Here is a 19358-nt window from a genome sequence, read left to right as displayed (position 1 = left end):
CTTTTGAAAAGTCTTCTGATGGTATGTGGATTAAGGGTGAAAGTTATAGCCCTGGCGCAAGACACGGAACAAGGCTCATTTTGAAGAGAATTATACAAAACGTTTTGGATTGTGAAGTCATCTCTGGACAGAATGCTGAATCAAAAGTTTTCATTCCAGGTATTGAACTTCAGATTCAAACCTCCCCTTTCAGCTCAAGCGAAGACAGTTTCCTATCAGGCTTGCATTTTGTATGACTATTAATAAGTCACAGAGACAGACACTTAAGAAAGTTATAATTTATTTACCGCAGCCAGTTTTCAGTGATGGAATGCATTATGTAGCTTTTTTAAGATGCTCGTCTATAAGGAATGTTCGTGTTTCAGAGAGAAAGACACAAAGAAGCAAGGCCACTTGATACCCAGCTGTTCTAAAGTATTCACACGAAATAATGTTTACAGTGAGGAAACAGCATTAAAACTTAAGACGTTTGAGATATTTGGATGACTAGCATAAACTGAAGCAAGTCAAGAGGAAGCTATAAATCCCACCACTTGACGGAGCTACAATTTTGGCGTAACTTAATTTGCCAATTTGGCATCATCATCATTCTTACTTGAACAAAAGACGAAACACCTTGGCATTTATTAATTATTGTTCATTGAACGGGAGTTGGTTTGTTCCCCTTGAAAAGTCAGCTAATTTCCCATCAGTAGCGATAATTACTTGTTTTTAATTTTTAAATTTCTTTTTCAAAGTTTGAAATTTTGTTATTCATAATTTAAATTCAAGTCCCCTTAAACAGCTTTTTTTTTTTGATGATTTACATTCAAATTCCTTTTAAAAACAATTTTCAGAATTTTTTTTTTTACAAGTATTAAATAGTAAAAGTAAAATCGGCATGGAAAAATTGCTTGACTAACAATGGCCAGTAGCAGTGGATATGTATAAAACTGTGACATTATTTACATTTCCTACTAAAAAAACATATGCGATTACCTCAATATGATAAATCGCACACAATTTAAATAAAATGACTATAAAATTATATTACCATAAAAGTACAAAATCTAACTGAATGGATTCAATTGACATTGAAAACATAGCCGTCAATTTAACAGTAGAATTTAAACTTACTAAATATTTGACTCGTAAAGTTTGCCAATTGTAATGTTGTAAAAAACAATACAGTAGAAGATTATTAAACTGCTTTAAATTCGTTTCAAGCTATTAATCGTGAAAAATTAGTTGAGAATTATGCATTAGTCAATTTTATGTCTGTCGTTACAAAGTGAAATTTAGAGTTGTTAAGGAATCGGAAGTTGTATTATTTTTTCAATGTTGTAAATATTTTTTATAAATTTTCCTTTTCAGGTTTACACACAATTGCTGTCATTAATTTTTTAAATTAATACGTATTTTCTTTTTTTAGGTATTTATGGAACTGATTTCATTCACATAAAATATATATTTTCAGGTGTATATAGAAATGATTGCATTCAAATTAAAATGAAATTTTTAAAAAGGAAAATCTCTCTAGATAGGCGCAGATTTTCTGTTTTACTTTGATCAAACATCTCCACAAATTTAGCGTGGGAACTGTTTTAGACATGAACAATGAATAAAGCGGGCGTAGTCCGCTCAGATGGCATGTTTGCTAGCTAGTACACAAACTAATGTTTGACATACTTTTATTTGACTATACCGCCTGCGAAATTCAAGAGAAAGTTTAAATTATCAACATTTTTCACCTGACTTCATGTAACAAGATGGTGTCGTGTAGATTTTTGTATTTGGTTTTGATTGATTTAATTTGCTATCTAATTGTAATTCACGTAGCTGTTTTAACTTTAGATGTGAACGTCGTTTATAATATGTTATTATTATTCCGAGTTTGATTTATTGGATTGTTTCTTAAATTTGGTTTAAGAATTAAGGAAATTTGCTTGAGTTGCAATTGTTTTATGTAATTTTTGTTTAATTTTTGTTTTTTGCAAAAGAATGTGAAAGCTTATCTAGTTTAACTGTTTTTTGGAGAACGTAATTATTATTTTAAGTTGAATTATGCTTTTGAACTTAAAAACTTAATCGCTTTGTTAATTGAGGTTTCACTTTAGTGTTTCTTGTCTAATTCTTTAAAATTTACGAATCATTAGTTTCTGACTGAACTGATATTTTTCGACCTATGGAATATTCTACCATTTTGGGAAAAAAAAATGGTCATGTAATTGGAAATGTATTAGAGAATTATTCGATAAAATAATTATTATCAGTTTTAAACTGGAAAATTATGAGCAAACGATCTGTGAATTTTTCAACGTTTTCCACCTCTTTGTCTGGAGAAGCTTTATCCATTTGCGGTTGCTTGGATAAGGGTTTGAAAAGTAGGTTTTGTTTCTCTCAGGGGGACAGTAAAAATCCTTTCCTTATTTCAATATAATGGATATTGAACCTTGTAGGAAGAACAAAGCTAAATTTTCAGTATGAAAAAAATACTTTTATTTGAATTTTTAAAACAGAACCAAAAAAAAAAAAAAAAAAAAAAAAAAAAATAAATGCTGCGGCTCTTAACTATCAAAATTTTAAACTCTTAACTACTACAGTTAAAACTCTTACAACTGTTATTATATTAAAATCTTAAACTCTCTAAACAAAATGTATAAAAATCTTCCGAATCTTCTTCTTGTTGCCACACCGTAAAATGCAATTTCTTGTCCTATTATTTATATTTCACGTTCTCTTTAAGTCACGATCTTTACAAGTAATGATCTTTACAAGTCACGATCTTTACAGGGACTTAGCAACAAAAGGTATGTGCAGCAATTTGGGACCTCGATAGGTCCCAAATTGCATAGTAGTTTCTAAACGTTTACCCTGCAGACCCCTCTGGAAAGGGGGCGATATTTGGATTGTCCAACTGAATCTTGTGTAAGGAGAGACCTGATTAGAGGTTAACAAATGGTTGCATTATAACGTAAGGATTAGATACGAACGTAACAACCCAAGCGTCTGACTCCACCTTGTGTCCTTGCTGAGAAAATAGAGATTTTCAGCCAAGCTTCGTCGACCCCTGGTAGATGATATTGGAGCCAACTAACATCTATTTCTTCTGGAGTGGATGGTGAACTACAGACGTTTTGGATGGATCTGAATCGATAAATTATCCTTCTCACTGTTTTCCTCTTCAGCACTAGGACTTTTACAGTTAGATAAGCGAAATGTTTCTATAAAACTACTATCAACCCACTAGTTTGTATTGTTGTTGTTATTGCTGACCATCTCACTTCTTCGACAATGATCAAGGCCCATGACATCCATCGCGGCAAGGAATCAAATGCTCCTGTTGTTGGCAATAGCCTTGAACACTATTTAGGTGACAACCCGACTTTGGCTTAGTTCTGCCCCAATTCCCAAATTTCGAGAAATTAATTAATTTCCAGACGGACGGGTCCGAAGTCCCACCTCCTCTACCAGCAACCTCTCTAGAGGACATTTGACTCGCCGCCAAATATATTTTGTGTATCCTTACTCTACACAGACTCTATATACTTACAAACATCCATACCTTCTCCGGGATTCGAACCCGGGCTTTTCGGTACGGCAGTCAGAGTTATGTTATGTAGAGATAGTGTGTGATATATAGTGTCACCAAAGAAGTGGATGATAAGTAGCCGGTAGTATAGAATAGCGTAACGTAACACCGCACAAAGTTTGGTAAGACTTCGCTAATTGCATTTCTGACTAAAATTTTAATTGAATGTTTTTGATGGAATCCTTCAAGGTAAATAAATAATAAAGAAATATTATTAATGATAGAGCAAATAAATACACATGAAAAAACATTTACTTACTACTGACGTTATAGGACCCACGAATCCCTCGGAAAGGTTTATCTAATCGGGCCAAGAACCGAACTGAAGTGGAAGTTAAAGGTGAGGTGAACATTACTGGTGATGTATAGTTGCCACAATACGTACCAAGTAACTGAGAATGCAATGCGCCTGTTGAAACAAATAAACGTGTGAAACAGTTTAACTCAAAATTTTTAATTTGTTTTTCAAAACTGGATCATTTATATAACTAGATTTTTAGTTTAGGTGGAAATTAAGAGGAGGTTGTACAATATATTTTATAAAATAATATTTATTAAACTACAGCTTAAAATTAGTGTAAACGTTTTATGTGCTTTCGATTATAACGTGACGTATAAGACTTCTGAATTCTGAATTTCTATAATACTGGAAGTCGCAGTATTCTTCTAAGCCGTACCTGTTGCATACATCGTATCTAGGCTCTTTTTGCTTGGAATTCCAAAGACTTGCAAAAACTATTATTGTTTTATATACCTCCGAAATCAAATATTCCCCTAACATATTCTGAATACGTATAATGTGGGTTAGTAAAATTCATTATCATTCCTAATCATTAGGACCAGTAACGTGATGCATAATGCAAGTGATATGAACTCTGCCATTGTTGTGCCAAAGGTCTTAATACAAGCGCAGTGGTGTTGTAGGAAAAATCAAGATCTGTTTGAAAAGTCAATATCACGCCGTTCGTTTCTCCTTGTCCAGCATTCAGAGCATCACTTCATCTATCCAACTTCAATACTACGGTTTGCTGCAAACCTTCATCGCTTCCTCTTCCACCACACTTCAAATCATGTCATCCGGCAAACAAAAGTTAGCTTCATTTTATTCCTATGTTTTCCGTGCTCTTCAAGTTTGCTTCTCCAAACTATCTCTTAATGAAGAACTAAATTATTTAAAAGTAGTAGCTATTGACAGGAGCTTTTAACCCAACATTATTAATCAAGCAGTTAAAAAATTCTCATCTCAACACACCAAAAGGCACAGTCTTGTTTTAGGAGATTATAAAAATTATGTTGTCATTCCCTTCTTTCCATTAATTAGCTATCAAGTTGCACGTTTTTGCAGAAATTTAACTTTCGGGTCGTTTATTCTCCCATCAATAAAATTCCGAGTTCCTTACTCAAGGACCTCATTCCGGATATGAATTCCTGAGGTATTTCCAGGATTCCTTGCTAGTGTGGTTTAATTTACGTTGGTCAAACTAAGAGAACCTTAAAATTTCGCGTTAAGGAACATGAGGCATATTTTAGAAAAAAGGAAACACAGAAGTTTTATGGTGCCCAGGATTGTTGGTCTGAAAATCACACTTTCAATTTTTCTGCTTCCAAAATTATTCAAAAATCCTCTTCCATTGGTGGACTGGATTTTCTAGAGGCATTTCATATTTAAAAAAAAATCTTTCTGTTCTAGTTAACGACTCTAATTCTAATCCATCTTTGCTTTCAGCCTTTAAAGAAATTATGTTTTAGTTCTGGTTTCATCAACACATGACGCTAGTAGCTTGATTCCTGTCCAGGAATTCTTATCTTATCTTTTCTAATCACTATATTTTATCTCGTTCATTTGCGCTTCTGCAGCTGAGGATTATGGTTCAATAAACCATCGAAACTAGTTCTGTGAAAATTTGAAGATATAACGCTGATTTTTGTTGTTTGACTTCTAAATTATACACACTGTGCTGAAGAGTCAACAATAATCGCAGCTATAGACACTGAAACGATTCTCCTCATCAGTAGACAAACACACCAGACCGTAGGTCTCCGACCCAGATCCATATTATAGAGGACCCATACAGAGTTGAGATATCCATAGTCCGTGGACATCCTCGCGGGCGCAACCCCCGCAGTCCCCGCCCGGCTTTTACAAAGCATTGGGCAGATATAAAACTTGCTATATTGAAACTCTATCACCTTCTCCGGCACCACTCCATCGGCAAAACTTCATTGTTGTAGGTGTCCTGTTCACTCTGTCAGTCCCCGCCACGAGAACTAAATGGAGTCAAACCCCCGGGAACTCGGTCGACGATCTCCGATCTAGCTCCACCACAGCCGAAGGAACAGACACGACAGTGCCAATACAGTCTCTGCCAAGCCTGAAACAACCTGAGTACAATACTCGGGTTCTAGTCCTGTGAAGCCAAATTATATACCCCCGTGGTTGAGACTGCCTAGCTACAGATCCTAACCAGTACTTCCTCATCAGTAGACAGCGTCAAAGCGTACGCGATGATAGAAGTTGGTGTGCAACAGATCCGAATTTAAACGCTCGGATTCTTAATGTTGCTGTGCGATTTGCCACCGCTATGCGATCATGCCTGTTCTCTTCGTGACACGGGGAGGCTAGTGCATTCCTCCTATAAGTCTTTTTCTCCCGCCTATCTCCACTGATTCCATACCCATATCACTATAACTTGATTGAGTCAAAGAAAGCACTGTTATTTCGGAAGTATAATCGTCAGTCTCCATACGTCATAACTATTCCTCTATTAAACTCAGATACTTACTCGACAGACTGTCATCATTTTCGAACGACATGTACCGAAGCTTCTTATGGAAAGATCAGCAGGAAAACGGTTCTGAGATTAACATAGCCTACTATTCTCCCTTTTATAGTGCTTCTAGGAGGCGTTTCTAATATATATGATTTGCAGAACGCTGCAATGTTAATTGTTTAGATCTCCAGTTGTGATTTATGTATGGTACAAATTTCAAGTCTTTGGACACCATTCAAAGCCATATCCAAAGCCTAAAAAACATCCTAAAGAAGGGTAAAAAATGTAAACACGATTCCTGTACGCAGACTACGAAAAAATACTAGTCCTTTAGTACCGATGCTTGGAGAATGCCATAACCCCTTGCTCTTTTCCAGCTGACTTCTATCTGTCTGGTAACTTAATGTCAACAAATAAAATAGCGTTCTAGATTTATTTTGCACAGAGGGAATGAAATGGAAAATTCATTCCCTCTGTGCACATCGCGTGATAAGGAAGGTATCCATCTTAACATAATATTAGCAAAGGCATCCTACCCTTCCATGCTGTCCCTAACTAACTACTTCCAGTCATAAACAAACGCATTATGAATTTCCTAAAATGCTGCAGACCGTGATGCCAAAAAAATTACAGTTTTAATACTTGCTTTTTACACTCTTCAGGAATTCAGAGCGAGAATGGGGAGAAATAATTGCCGCTGTTCATTATCATGAAAAAGTCTACGAACACAGAGTTCCTCATGATAGCGAATAATATCGAAGAACTAATATCCCAAGAAGTGTTTCAAATTTGGAAGCGGGAAGTTTGAAAGCACTGCGACTTAAAATCAAAAACATTTTCCAATCTACGTAAGACCATAATTTATTAATGTTTAAAATCGTAGATAAATAATTGTGTTATAGATAATATTCTGTGTTTTTGTGTCCTTTCTGTAGTTATAAAATGTTTTATATTTATGAGAATTCCCTCCGTTGAATATTGTAATGAAGCTGAGAAAACATATCACGGGAAATACGACAAGACCACTTTTATTACTATTACTTAAACAAAATACACGAAAACGTGGCAATAAACGAAAAACTTCTCAAATTAGGGATCTGCGACAGTAAAAATTATAGAAAATTTACCATAACTTGTTCCTGAGGAAACAAACACTCCACTGTTCTTACAGAGATTGATCCTGAGACCTGGAACATCTAGTACATCAAACTTAAACACAACAGTCCGATTGTCCAGACCATCTCCATGCACCCTCCAATTGCAGTATACATAAGAATCATTCACCGTTGTAAAATCTGGAGTAGAAATGTTTCCACTAGGCAAAAGAAGAGATCCTCCGCACACTGTAATAACACAAATTAAATAATTTAAAACAAATAATATGAAATGCAAAATAAATGCTAAATGATTATTATTCAATATATAAGAAACACTCACCTGCTTCCTCTTCAGTTGAATAATTTAAAGAGAAACCTTGCCCAGCTGCAAGCCCACCAGTGTAAAATATAACTTTAATTGTGGAAGCATAAAAACTGATTTCTGGAGGAAGAGAGCTGCCGCACAACGCAGGACTTGCTCTGTATTCGGCTCTTCTTTCAAGGAAAACATTGATGAACTGTATTTAGAAAATAATTATCAGGTAAAGTATAATATATGAGGAATGTATTATTTTGAATATTTAATATTGAGGAAGAAAAGAGAACCATGTGATATATTTAGATAGGAGCAAAATGCTTGCCAAGACTAATTCATTCGTCGATAAATAGGCAATTCCTCCCTCATTTCAGTCTCGAATAATTAACCAAAACTCTTATTAATGTAACTTGCTGGTTCTAACCTTAATAATATTACAAGGTAGTTAACTTCCTTATTGGAAGGAAAACTTAATCTCATATTTAATAGAATATACAGGGTGTCCTGTAAATGCTGCGACAAACTTCTAGCAGAGGTAGTGCACATCATAAAGATTAAAAATTGCATAGGAACCCCTACCCAGAAACGTCAAAATAACAACCTCTGGCGTCGCCGCTAGAGGGTGTTGTACAGGAGAGTACTTGTGCAAAGTGAGGATTGCTTCGTTCGAGCGGTATGCACCATCCGAAGAGCATGGAACGCTGTACCAACGGAGACCCCCCCGGGGGTTGACTCAGGCGAATGCCTGGGGAGTACTGGTTAGGATCTGTCCCTAGGCAATCTCAACCACGGGGGTATAAAAACAGACTTCACAGAAGGCGTGAGGGTTTTCGGGACAGAGTAAGGCTCGGCAGGGACCGTACGGGTACTGCATTATCTGCCGTTGCTCTGTGGGGTCGCCACACGGTAGATTGAATTTTGTGTGGGGCGGCGGTAATCTGAAAGGCCAATAGCCAGAGCAGAGCTGCCTCGCACTACGAGTTGTACCAACGGAGAGCTTATGAATATGTGGTTCCAACATGATGGGGTGCCTGCTCCTTTTGGACTGGATGTTCTTAGCCATTTAAGCAGATCATCCCCGGATCGATGGATTGGGCGTGATTGACCGGTTCCCTAGCCCTCACCCTCACCGGATTTATCTAGCCTTGATTTCTCATTGTGGGGAGCCATCAAGAGTATCGTGTATTACGATCCTGCTGTGTCTGAAATCGGTCTCGTAAGAGGACTCGCCTGCGCAACTGCTACAATCAAAGGAACTCCCGGTATGTTTGAACATGTCCGGCAATCAATGGTCCGTCGGTGTCAGGCATGTTTGGCGTCTGATGGTGCAAACATCGAACATCTCTTGTAACCTTCAAGCTGACTTACACCCTTTGTATTCATGTCTAATAAATGTTTCAAATTAATCACTATTGTTTCTTCTTCCATCTTCTACCTCTGCTTCCACTTATCCCTGACATTTCCAGGCATGGATTCCTATACAATTCCCAATCCATATGATCCCTCAGAAGTTTGTAGCAACATTTGCGGGACACTCTGTATAAAGAATTTGGTACTGAACACCTAAAATTAACTAGGGATTTTTTTTATTGCCAATAGAGACCTATGGGGAAAATCAGGAAAATTTTCTTTCCTCTAACGAACTTCCTAGACTATGATTTGAAACCACGTCGAGGTACCCCAGAGCAGCTGTGTTACTGCTCAGCCGCCGGTATCTTGCAAAGCTGAAACTTAGAGTCATTTAGCTGACTGTAACTGGTGTAAAATAGATTGTTTCACCTCAAATGTACTATACGTTCAGTCATACTATCGCAACAGCACGCACAAATACAGACACTACTGGTAATACGCCAACCTAATGGTCAATCATACTAATCAATTCATAATCAGTACTGAAACACACAATTTAAAAATCAGTCATAATAATCTAGATATCAAGCATCAGCGCGATACATACAGTACACAGGTAAAGTGTGTACTGTCTGTATATTGCGCTACAATAACTGTATCTTTCCATGCCAAAATGATTTTCATAATTTTGTGGTTTTGTTGAAAAACTTGCTCACCTTGGCAACTTTCTAAATTAATTAAACTAAAACTAAATTGTCGAAAATTTTGGAGGGATGTTGTCAAGTACCAATACATCGCCAAATTTCATTATTTTCATAATATGTTAACTCTTTACCAGTAGAATATTAGCAGTTTATTCTTTCGCTATTATATAGTTCTAGATCATTAGACTCACATATATTTTCGTTTTCAAAATAAATGAGAGTGAAAGCTCTGGAAGACCTTCTTTGGTAGATGAGCATTCTTTGAACCATATCTGGCTTGTAAGGAACCGATGAATGCTGCATCATCTTGCTGAATAAAACGAATTGTTTGAAGATGTAAGAAGCCTGTCAGGATGTATATCATGAGCTTCACATTCTGATGGTAAACAACACCTATAGTTGTCGCTAAAGACCCGAAGTGACATAATGAGTTTCATAAAACATAATATGTTTTAAATATACAGTAAAATCCAAAATATGGGAAATATTGGCTGATCGGGACTCGAGTGAATGTTCTTCATGCTATACCAAACTTATGAGGAACCGACGAGAATATTATCACGTTGAAGTAATCAATGAACTTTCTGAAGATGCACTAAGTTAATGACACGATGCATTTTATCGGCAGATCTCAAAAGGCATAACGCATCTCAAAAAGAAAGAAAGAAAGAAAAAAAAAAAAAAAAAAAAAAAAAAAAAAAACTTACAGCATCATCCCAGAACAAGAACCATCATCTTGAGTAAAAGCAGTACGGCATTAAATTTCTTAACGTTACATGTGGATGACCCTGTCACCTGGGTATACTACGAAGTAGGAACCCTTTAACCACTTTCGCCTCAATTTTTAAGGCTAGATGTTGGTGCCTTTCTAGTACTAAAAGCGTAACGCAGTGAGTGATAAAGGTAGAATTTGTTGTCACATAAAAGTCTAAAATTTGCAATGAATGTTCCTCATGCCATATCTAACTTAGGAGGAATCAATGAAGAGGTATATTATCACGATTAAGTAAGTTAATGAACTTACTTAATAAGAACGATTTATAAGGTATTTCCTCCCACCTTCCAGCGTGCCTTCGTGGTGCTACGGTAGCACATTCCGTGCGTATTCGAGAGGTCCATGTTCGAGTCCCGTCGAGGGCATTGTACATTTTTTCACCAAAAGCTTAATGACTTTATGATTTCAAACTTGCGCCGTACGGACGATTTGCTTGCGATTCCAATAAATAGGTTATAGTAAAGTGACTGAAAGACGTGTTCGCTTTTGAGTGGGGAATGATATGGCCCGGCTGAATTTCTAACAGATTGTAGGTTTCAAATTCTTTAACAGATAGTTTAACAAACACATGCTATTAAAAGAGAAAATTATTTTTGAAATGATCTAAAAGAAAAGTTTTAAAGAAATGCGAGGCAAAAATGTGAGTTCAAGCCATCTCTTTCGTTCTATGGAAAAATGTTTTTACTTTTGCAATTTTTCATACATGGAATTCTTGAGTTCATACATTGGGAATAACTTACCTGTACATAGCTGGTGCACGTGCCTGAAGCCTCCCTGGGCAAGTTAAACCCGGTGAAAGTAGCTTTGATTCTTCGGCCTTCACGTGCTGAAATTTCCCAAGTGCATACCCGTCTACTTCGGAGGGCATTAGGATAATCGGGAGATGTGATAGTACCGAAGGAACCACGATAATTACCTCCACAGCCTGTAAAAGGAATTTAATTAATAACCAAACAATGATAAAAGTAAATAAGGTTGTAATTACGGATAATCGATTAATGCACTATTAGATATGCATACATTATGTAAGTTTTGGTTAGTGCCAGTGTCAGAAGCTGAAAAAGAAGCAATGATTTAAACAAGAAGGCCAATAATTTTACTTACAAAGCATTATCTGTAATTATCGAGCATTCAAGAAATGCTTTATTTTGAAGATATAGTTCGACCGTCTCAAACGCAACCTTGCCTGGCATTTTGCCAAAACACGTAAACTCGTCCCAAAGGAGCGTTATAACTTTATCATCATCCTTTCCTGCAACTGGAGAAGTGGTCATTATGCAAAGTTATCATTCTGTTCCCTGTAAAATCACATCTCCCGCAGAATTTAATTCTACCTTGAATATTTTCTTGCGTTAACTTTATTATTTGCACTCCCAATGTATGCCACATGCCAATGACCCTATTAATCGTAAAATCATTCCTCTCCGCTTTATGCTTTTGTGTTGTACGTGTTTATATAAAAAATTATAAAATACCAAAAAAATTATAAAAAATCAAAATTTCAAAAAACAAAATGATTAAAAATCTAAAAACTTACCAAAAAATTATGTATTCTTAAGTTTTATAAATTCTCGCTATCCCTAAACTTTCTCGAGCCATATGGCTCCCTCTATTGAGCATCAAGTTTACTACTTATGCAATTTTCCTATTTCTGCTCGCTTTTATGTAATTCTGATGAGGAGGTACATGGTTTTGAACCACAGGCACTCCGCAATTTTTAATCATTGGCATTGCCAAGGAGCGTTATTACGTGTTGCGACGTGAAAGGTCACGTGAAGACCTCCGGAACGAGAGAATTTAGATGCTCAAGAGAAAGAAAGGTCCTCATCCTTCCAGCCTATTTAGAAAATAATTTAGTTCGAATGCCGCATGCGTGTTTGCGCTCATAGTCGCGGATCAGGTGGTCGAACTATACCTATAGCTACTTGGGATATGTAACTGAAAAATAATTTCGTCAAACGCATTCATTTGAGGAATTTCGAAATAGGATGCATCCGGAGAACTACACTCATGCCCATAAATTAAGTATAATGCAAAATCAGTCAAAGGAAGAGTTAGAAGCAAAACAAATTTGACTTATTTGTAAAGCTTATTAATTAAAAAAAAGGTAAAGAGCAAAAAAAGATGCTATATGTTTGATATTATTAAAAAAATTAGCGATTATTTCTCCCCGGAGCAAATTAAAAAAAAAAAAAAAAACTTTATTTACAAAAAACCAATATTACATGGTTGGTATGATTGTTAATACATTGTATGTCTCTCAGACGATGCAATACAGTCCGTACAACGCCTAGGCATGCTGAGTATCAAATTATCGATCTGATCTTAGGGGATAAGGAATGTTTAGTTATTTGCCGCCCAGCCGGGACAGTGGTTAGTGACCCTGACTGCGGTAAGTATAGGACCGAGTTCGAAGACATGGTTGTAACTGTTCATCCCTTCATAGGAGGCAACGGTGGCCACTTACTAGGTGCTTCCATAATGAAATGGCCACCACTTGCGACACATGTAGTGACGCAAAGCTAATGGCTATTAAAGGAAGCACCCGACGATTAAAAATCACGTCTTCAATTATACGTCATATGAAAACCTCTCATCTACGGACTTCATCATATGTCAGGCCCAGTCGGGATTCTCTGAGGATACTGCCAAGAACAGTAACGAATTATCCTTCTGAATGCCAGGAAAAACACCAAAGGTCATTAAAAATGTTTAGTTAAATATCGGGTTTTGATGAAAGTTCCCCGCCACCGCAAATATCGTCTGCGCAAACAGTTCACAATTTGAACTTTTGAATTTGAAACTTTGATTTTTGTAATGTCGTTAAGAATGAAGCATGATTTTCGGCACTCACAAATCCTCGCTGTTTAATATATTAAATAATTATCCGTTGAAACGTTCAGTTTGAAATATTAAACAAAGGTTAATTATGTATATTTTTTAATGTCTTTAATTTAGTTGCTTGCATCACTTCTTACATTTTTGCTTTCATAACAGTCTGCTCTACATCTTAATCTTAAAATTATTTTTTCACTTTTAATATACTGTCACCATTAATTGACCCTAAACGTTTTTCCTCAGATAGGATAATCTTTTAAAAAACCAGTTTTTAACGAAACCGTTTAATATGCATATATTACGGTGGGTTAAAAAAAGTTTTCTTCCTTTCATTTTTACTTCCTTGTACGAAGTAAAAAGGAAGTATTGTAATCGCGAAAAGTTTCAGGCAGCATATTTCAACGAAAATATCCATTTTGACCGCTATCGAATGCAATTTAACGATGTTTTTGCGTGATTTCTGTACTTAAGGACAGAATAAAATACTCTTTTTCTTCAAAAAAATTATAAAACTGCTTTAAAATTAATTCTGAAGACAATTTTTCGTGGCATCTGTACGAACGTATGCACGTACGTGAGTACGTTCGTGCGTACGTACGTATCTCGCATAAGTCAAAAACGAGTAGCCTCAGAACGTTGAAATTTTGTATATAGGACTGCTATAACATGTAGATGTGCACCTCGTATTTTGGTTGCAATCGGCCGCACCAAACGTATATAAATATATTTATATATGAAATGTAATTTCTCATACATTATTTGTTTTGTGCAGCCGGGGCAACAGGAATGAGACGAATTTCGGAATATAAAGTGATAGGTTTATTTTAGCATCCATCTCACAAGCGTTCTCCTCGTAGCTTGAGCAGAAGCCCAATTTATACATATGTGTGCGTCACGAGGCTCCTCCAATCAGCGATATTAATTGAAATCACGAGGTGACGCTATATTCTCATCAGGAGTGTTCTTAAGTATTTTATGTAATATGACAGATTTATGAGTTTGGCGAATTGGCGGGCGCCAACAGGTTAATATATTTTATACTAAAGAAAGGATTTCGCCAAAATTTAGGAACAGGGATGCAATTTAGGTAGAGAATCGCCAACACATTACTAAGCAATATTAATAGAATTTAATTTAATCAATTATTTAAAAATATCATTACAGATTATCCCCCCCCCCATCTGAAAAGGCTTGCAGTCGCGGCCGTCGACCCAAGACAGTCCAGATAGTGAGAGCAGAAAATTTAGTTATTAAGAAATTAAGTGAGTAGGAAAACTGATTGGATTTACCTCAAGGCACACAAAATGTTTAGATAAAATATGACATAAAATATTTGAATATAATTAATACAGTATATAAAATATAATAAATGATTAATGTATCAGGGTCAATGTTCCTTCTTACCTTCTTCGGGAACATGCAAGGACCTGACTCGGAACAGAGAGCTTACTAAAGCTATGTTCAAAACTGTGGGAAGTAAACAGGATACACAAGAAGGGTATACAAAACCCTTTATTTTTCTCTATTTACAATGACTTCCGTACTTCAGAATACACCGACCTGCTACTTGGGGTCAAAACGTAAAAGTATAAAAAATAAAACTAAACTCTAATTTAACTTTAGAATAATAAACGTGGAAGATTGGCCTTATATTAACAGGAAGCATATGTAGTACAGAGAACTGTGAACACTACAATACGTTTAACATTTATCAAGAGGATTAAAACCTCTGGCCTGGAAGGCAACAAGCAACTGCGTAACTTCTAAGGTAAGCGGCCTGCTTCGACTCACTGCTTCCTCTCTCTCGCTTGGCAAAAAGCCACAACTTAAATACTTGGCGTTCGCCAGACAAACTTTGCATAAAAACCTTAACGCTTATAATTCTGGCCGGAAGTAGAAAATAAGAAGTGATAGTAAAGATTTAAAATAAAATAAACGTTAGTAAAACTTAAGATCCTTACATACTTCCCGCCAGAGTTAATTAGTTTGAAACTGAGGTCTAAAACGACCTTAAATTTTTAGCTCTAGAATCTAACGCGAGGCCAATCTTTTACAAATATTTTTCGCTAGAAACTAGAAATTTAAAAGAAAGAAATTTGTTTTTACAATAGTAGCTCCCAGGATACACAATTTTTTTTCATCTGTACTGCATCTAAACAGGAGCTTTTATTCAATTCTGGTTCCTTCCAGAGATCTGGAACTAGTTTAATGAAATGTTACACAATGAAATGGCAAGTAACATATATAATTATACTTCTCTTAACATTCTTATTTCATTCATGACTATTTTAATTATCTCTCCCCGTGCTCTCGGACATGTGTTATAAAAGAACACCAAACACGAATGTGTTTCTGTCTACGTGTTCCACACTTCCTCCTACAATCAAAACACTAACGTGTTAAAATTCAACATAACAAGACCTCTTAACACACCCTAATTTCAACTCTAAACCCTGAGGTACTATTCTGAAAGTGTCTAACTCTGAAGTGTAGCGTCAGAGAGCCTAACTACATCATTCAACCTTTAACACATATTCGCCATGCTTTAGTCTTTTTACAGTCACACGAATAAAAAAATTTTAACATTCACTTTTACCATATCACGGTATTTCTTAACATTTAAAATAACAGTTCACATTGTATATAAGAACATATCAACATGCCGTTAATTTTACACATTTGAAAACATACATTAGTAGTACATTGTTAACTTCTATTCTTTTCAAAGCAAGTGCCAATTCTTTCTACATTGAAATACTACATTTCAAAAAGTCTTTCAGACTAAAACTTCTCTCTTGCTAGAATGTTTTAAATGAAATTTATACAATAACTTTTTACAATATTTAAGTCTTTACACAATGCTATTATACATCAACTTTAGTTTTACGCGCGAGTAATTGAAAAACATAATACCAAAATCGGTAACAACTCATTTCTCGCCCTTTTGGCGATAAAGGTAGACCTCGCATGAGGTAAAACTTCTTGAAATCTGCCACTTGCAGTAAGAATGAAAGATTAACGTAAGTTTGCAAAATAACATAAAATTTTACTTACCTTTGTGATATTCGGACATCCTTTTCTGGGCCCAGTCCTTAAAGGTATTGCAGATAGTTGTTTGATTTATCCTCCTTCTTGTACGGGCTCGCCCTTCAGTGCCTTCCTCTGGAAGCTTCCTTTTTTCACCAGTTCGGTCACCCTTGAATACCTTCTTTTTCTCCTCTGCTTGTGGTCTTGGCCGTTTGATGGCAGCTGGTCTTGGCGGAACCGGGAAACCTCTTTCGTGTTCCTGCTTGGACCTCGTTGCTGGCCGTTCAAATTTTCCTTGTAACTTTTCCTCCGCCGTTGATGGCCCTTCCGACATTCGGCGACATTTGCTGCGGAGAGGCCTGTCGGATGAGTAGATCTTCCGTTTTAGAGCCGGGTTATAGTTGCCGTCATTTCTCCTGGTTCTCTTCACATACGTCGTCCTTCTCCCTTCTTCATTCTGGGGGTGTTCGTGAACTCTCTTTTCTGGACGGTGGAACGGCTTCTTTTTCTCGCTACCTTCAATTTTTCCGCGGGGAAATTTTCTTTTCACTTGCTCCTGCCTCTTCATGGCTTGCCATTGTACTTGTCGTTTTTCCACCTCTGGAGCTTCTGCCTGCGGTGTCTGCCGTGCCGGATCCTGCAAAAGATCTGGAAATATTTGCATTTTATTACGATCAAAGTAGGGTTTGATTTGATCAATGTTTGCGGAGCAGGTTTCACCATTTCTGGCTTTCAACACTACTTCAGCGTGAGTTATTTTTTCTATAACATATGGTCCTTCAAATCGTGGAAAAAATTTGGCAGTCTTATCTTCTGGTGCTGAAGAAAGTGAATGCTTAATTTTTAAAACTTCATTCCCTACTTTATAAGTTACTCCCCGTCGTTTCAAATCATAATAGAGCTTCTGTTTTCTTTGTGCTACTTCCGTATTCTTCTTTGCTTCCTTAATTAGTTTTTCTATATCACCCATTTTAAATTCTGGGGCTCTTTGTTGCACATAAAATAATTTATCTAACGGCGTTATAATCTTTCTGCCTAGAAATAACTCAGCAGAAGTTTTGCCCGTTGTATCATGTTTTGCGGTCCTAAGGGCGAAAGCAAATTCATTGACATAGTTATCCCAGCTTTTATGAAAATTTTTAACATAACTACGGATAATTTTCACTATATTTCTATTGACCCGTTCCGCTATATATGATTGCGGCCGATACGGGACCATTTTTAAATGACGTATGCCCAGTTTTTGGCACATGTCTTCAAATATATTACTTACAAATTGAGGACCATTATCCGATATAACTTTTAGGGGCGCCCCGTATTTTAAAATATATTTATTTAAAATAGAATCAGTAACTAATTTCGCGGAGGCTCGTTTTAAGGGAACAATTTCGGTCCATTTACTAAAATGATCAACCATAACAAGGAGATAGCGACTTTTATTTAACTGACTTTTTGGGAAAGGGCCCAATAAATCGATGCCAATTATTTCATTTGGAAATTCGGATTTAATACTATTTAGAAACCCGGCCGGGCGGAAATTAATATAATTAACTGCTTGACATGGTGGGCAGGACTGGACATACGCCCTTGTTAACTTTTGCAGTTCAGGAAAGTAGACTGCCTCGCGTACGCGTTGGATAGTTTTTCGAATACCAGCATGAGAAGCTAAAGGGCTGTCATGGAGCTCCTGCAGGATATTTAATCTAAGACTAGCTGGGATAACAGGTCGAAATTCGTTGTTGGAATTCGTAGTTTTTGTATAGAATAATAGACCATCTATTAGTTCGTAATGAGCCGCCCTATTTCTTATCGCCACAATATCTTGGTGGCTAAAATTTTCAGGATCCTTTAAATACTCATAAATGCTTCCAAACTCAGGATCCTTACACAGTTCGGTTATTACAGTTTCTCGGGAATTTATTGTACATGCTGTGAGCATTGCCACCTTTACGGTATTACCTTGTTCATCTATTTTAATTCTGGATAGGGCATCTGCTACGATATTTTCCTTTCCGGGGGTATGCTTGATTACCAGATTATATTCTTGCAGCTTGAGTGCCCATCTTATTAACCTTGGGGATAAATTTTTCCCTGAGTACAATCTAGTTACCGCCGCATGATCAGAGTACACTGTTATCGGCGCCTTTCCAAAATAGACTCGGAACTTTTGCACTGCTAACAGAACTACAAGTGCCTCTCTCTCGGTCGCGGAATAGTTTCTTTGTGTTTGATTTAAAGTTCAGCTAAAAAATGCCACGGGCTGCTGATTTTGCGAAAGTACCGCTCCTACCGCATAATCCGAAGCATCCGCTGAAATTTCTAAATTCTCATCCTTTTCAGGAAATTTCAACACAGGGGCTTGCGTTAATGCTTGTTTTAATTTTTCGAAAGCACTATTGGCTTCGGCCGTCCACGAGAATCTTGCCTTTTTCCTTTTTAATTTTAACAATGGCTCAGCTATAGCTTCAAAATCTTTTATAAAGAACTAATAATATGAACAAAGTCCTAGAAAAGAAAAGAGCTTCTTTGCCGTGTTTGGAGTCGAATACTTTTGTACAGCGATTATTTTTGATTCGTCTGTCTCGATTCCTTTTTGAGATATTTTGTAACCTAAATATTTTAATTCAGGGGCTGCAAATTTGCACTTTTCGACATTAACTTTTAGACCGGCCTCATTTAATAAAGAAAACACCTGTCTTAAATCCTGTACATGTTGGTCGAGATTATCACTAGTAATAATGATATCGTCTAAATAGATAAATGTGGACTTTCCAAGAACAGGTCTTAACACAATGTCCATGCATCGCTGAAATGTTGCCGGGGCCCCTGAAAGGCCAAACGGCATACGCAAAAATGCATAAGTGCCAGACTTGGTTATAAAAGCAGTCTTAGGCACGTCCTCAGGCCTA

The 19358-nt window shown here is 36.5% G+C and overlaps 1 protein-coding gene across 1 annotated transcript in view; it reads right to left on the bottom strand.

Annotated features, from left to right (window-relative positions):
• Nucleotides 1-19358, bottom strand: part of LOC118190809 (cubilin-like) — a 413937-nt gene that overhangs the window by 111844 nt on the left and 282735 nt on the right. Inside the window, exons 44-47 of the mRNA XM_085826303.1 lie at nt 11325-11509; nt 7780-7957; nt 7470-7685; nt 3831-3980 (exon numbers count right to left, since the gene is read on the bottom strand). Of these exons, the coding sequence (XP_085682429.1) occupies nt 3831-3980; nt 7470-7685; nt 7780-7957; nt 11325-11509 (729 nt within the window). The remainder of the gene's footprint in view (nt 1-3830; nt 3981-7469; nt 7686-7779; nt 7958-11324; nt 11510-19358) is intronic.

Source organism: Stegodyphus dumicola, chromosome 11, assembly GCF_044657685.1.
Source record: "Stegodyphus dumicola isolate Sdum_Otavi_A_Nest chromosome 11, ASM4465768v1".
In the NCBI taxonomy this organism is placed as follows: Eukaryota; Metazoa; Arthropoda; class Arachnida; order Araneae; family Eresidae; genus Stegodyphus; species Stegodyphus dumicola.
Note: the sequence above shows the minus strand (reverse complement) of the source record. Positions and strands in the feature narration are given on the sequence as shown.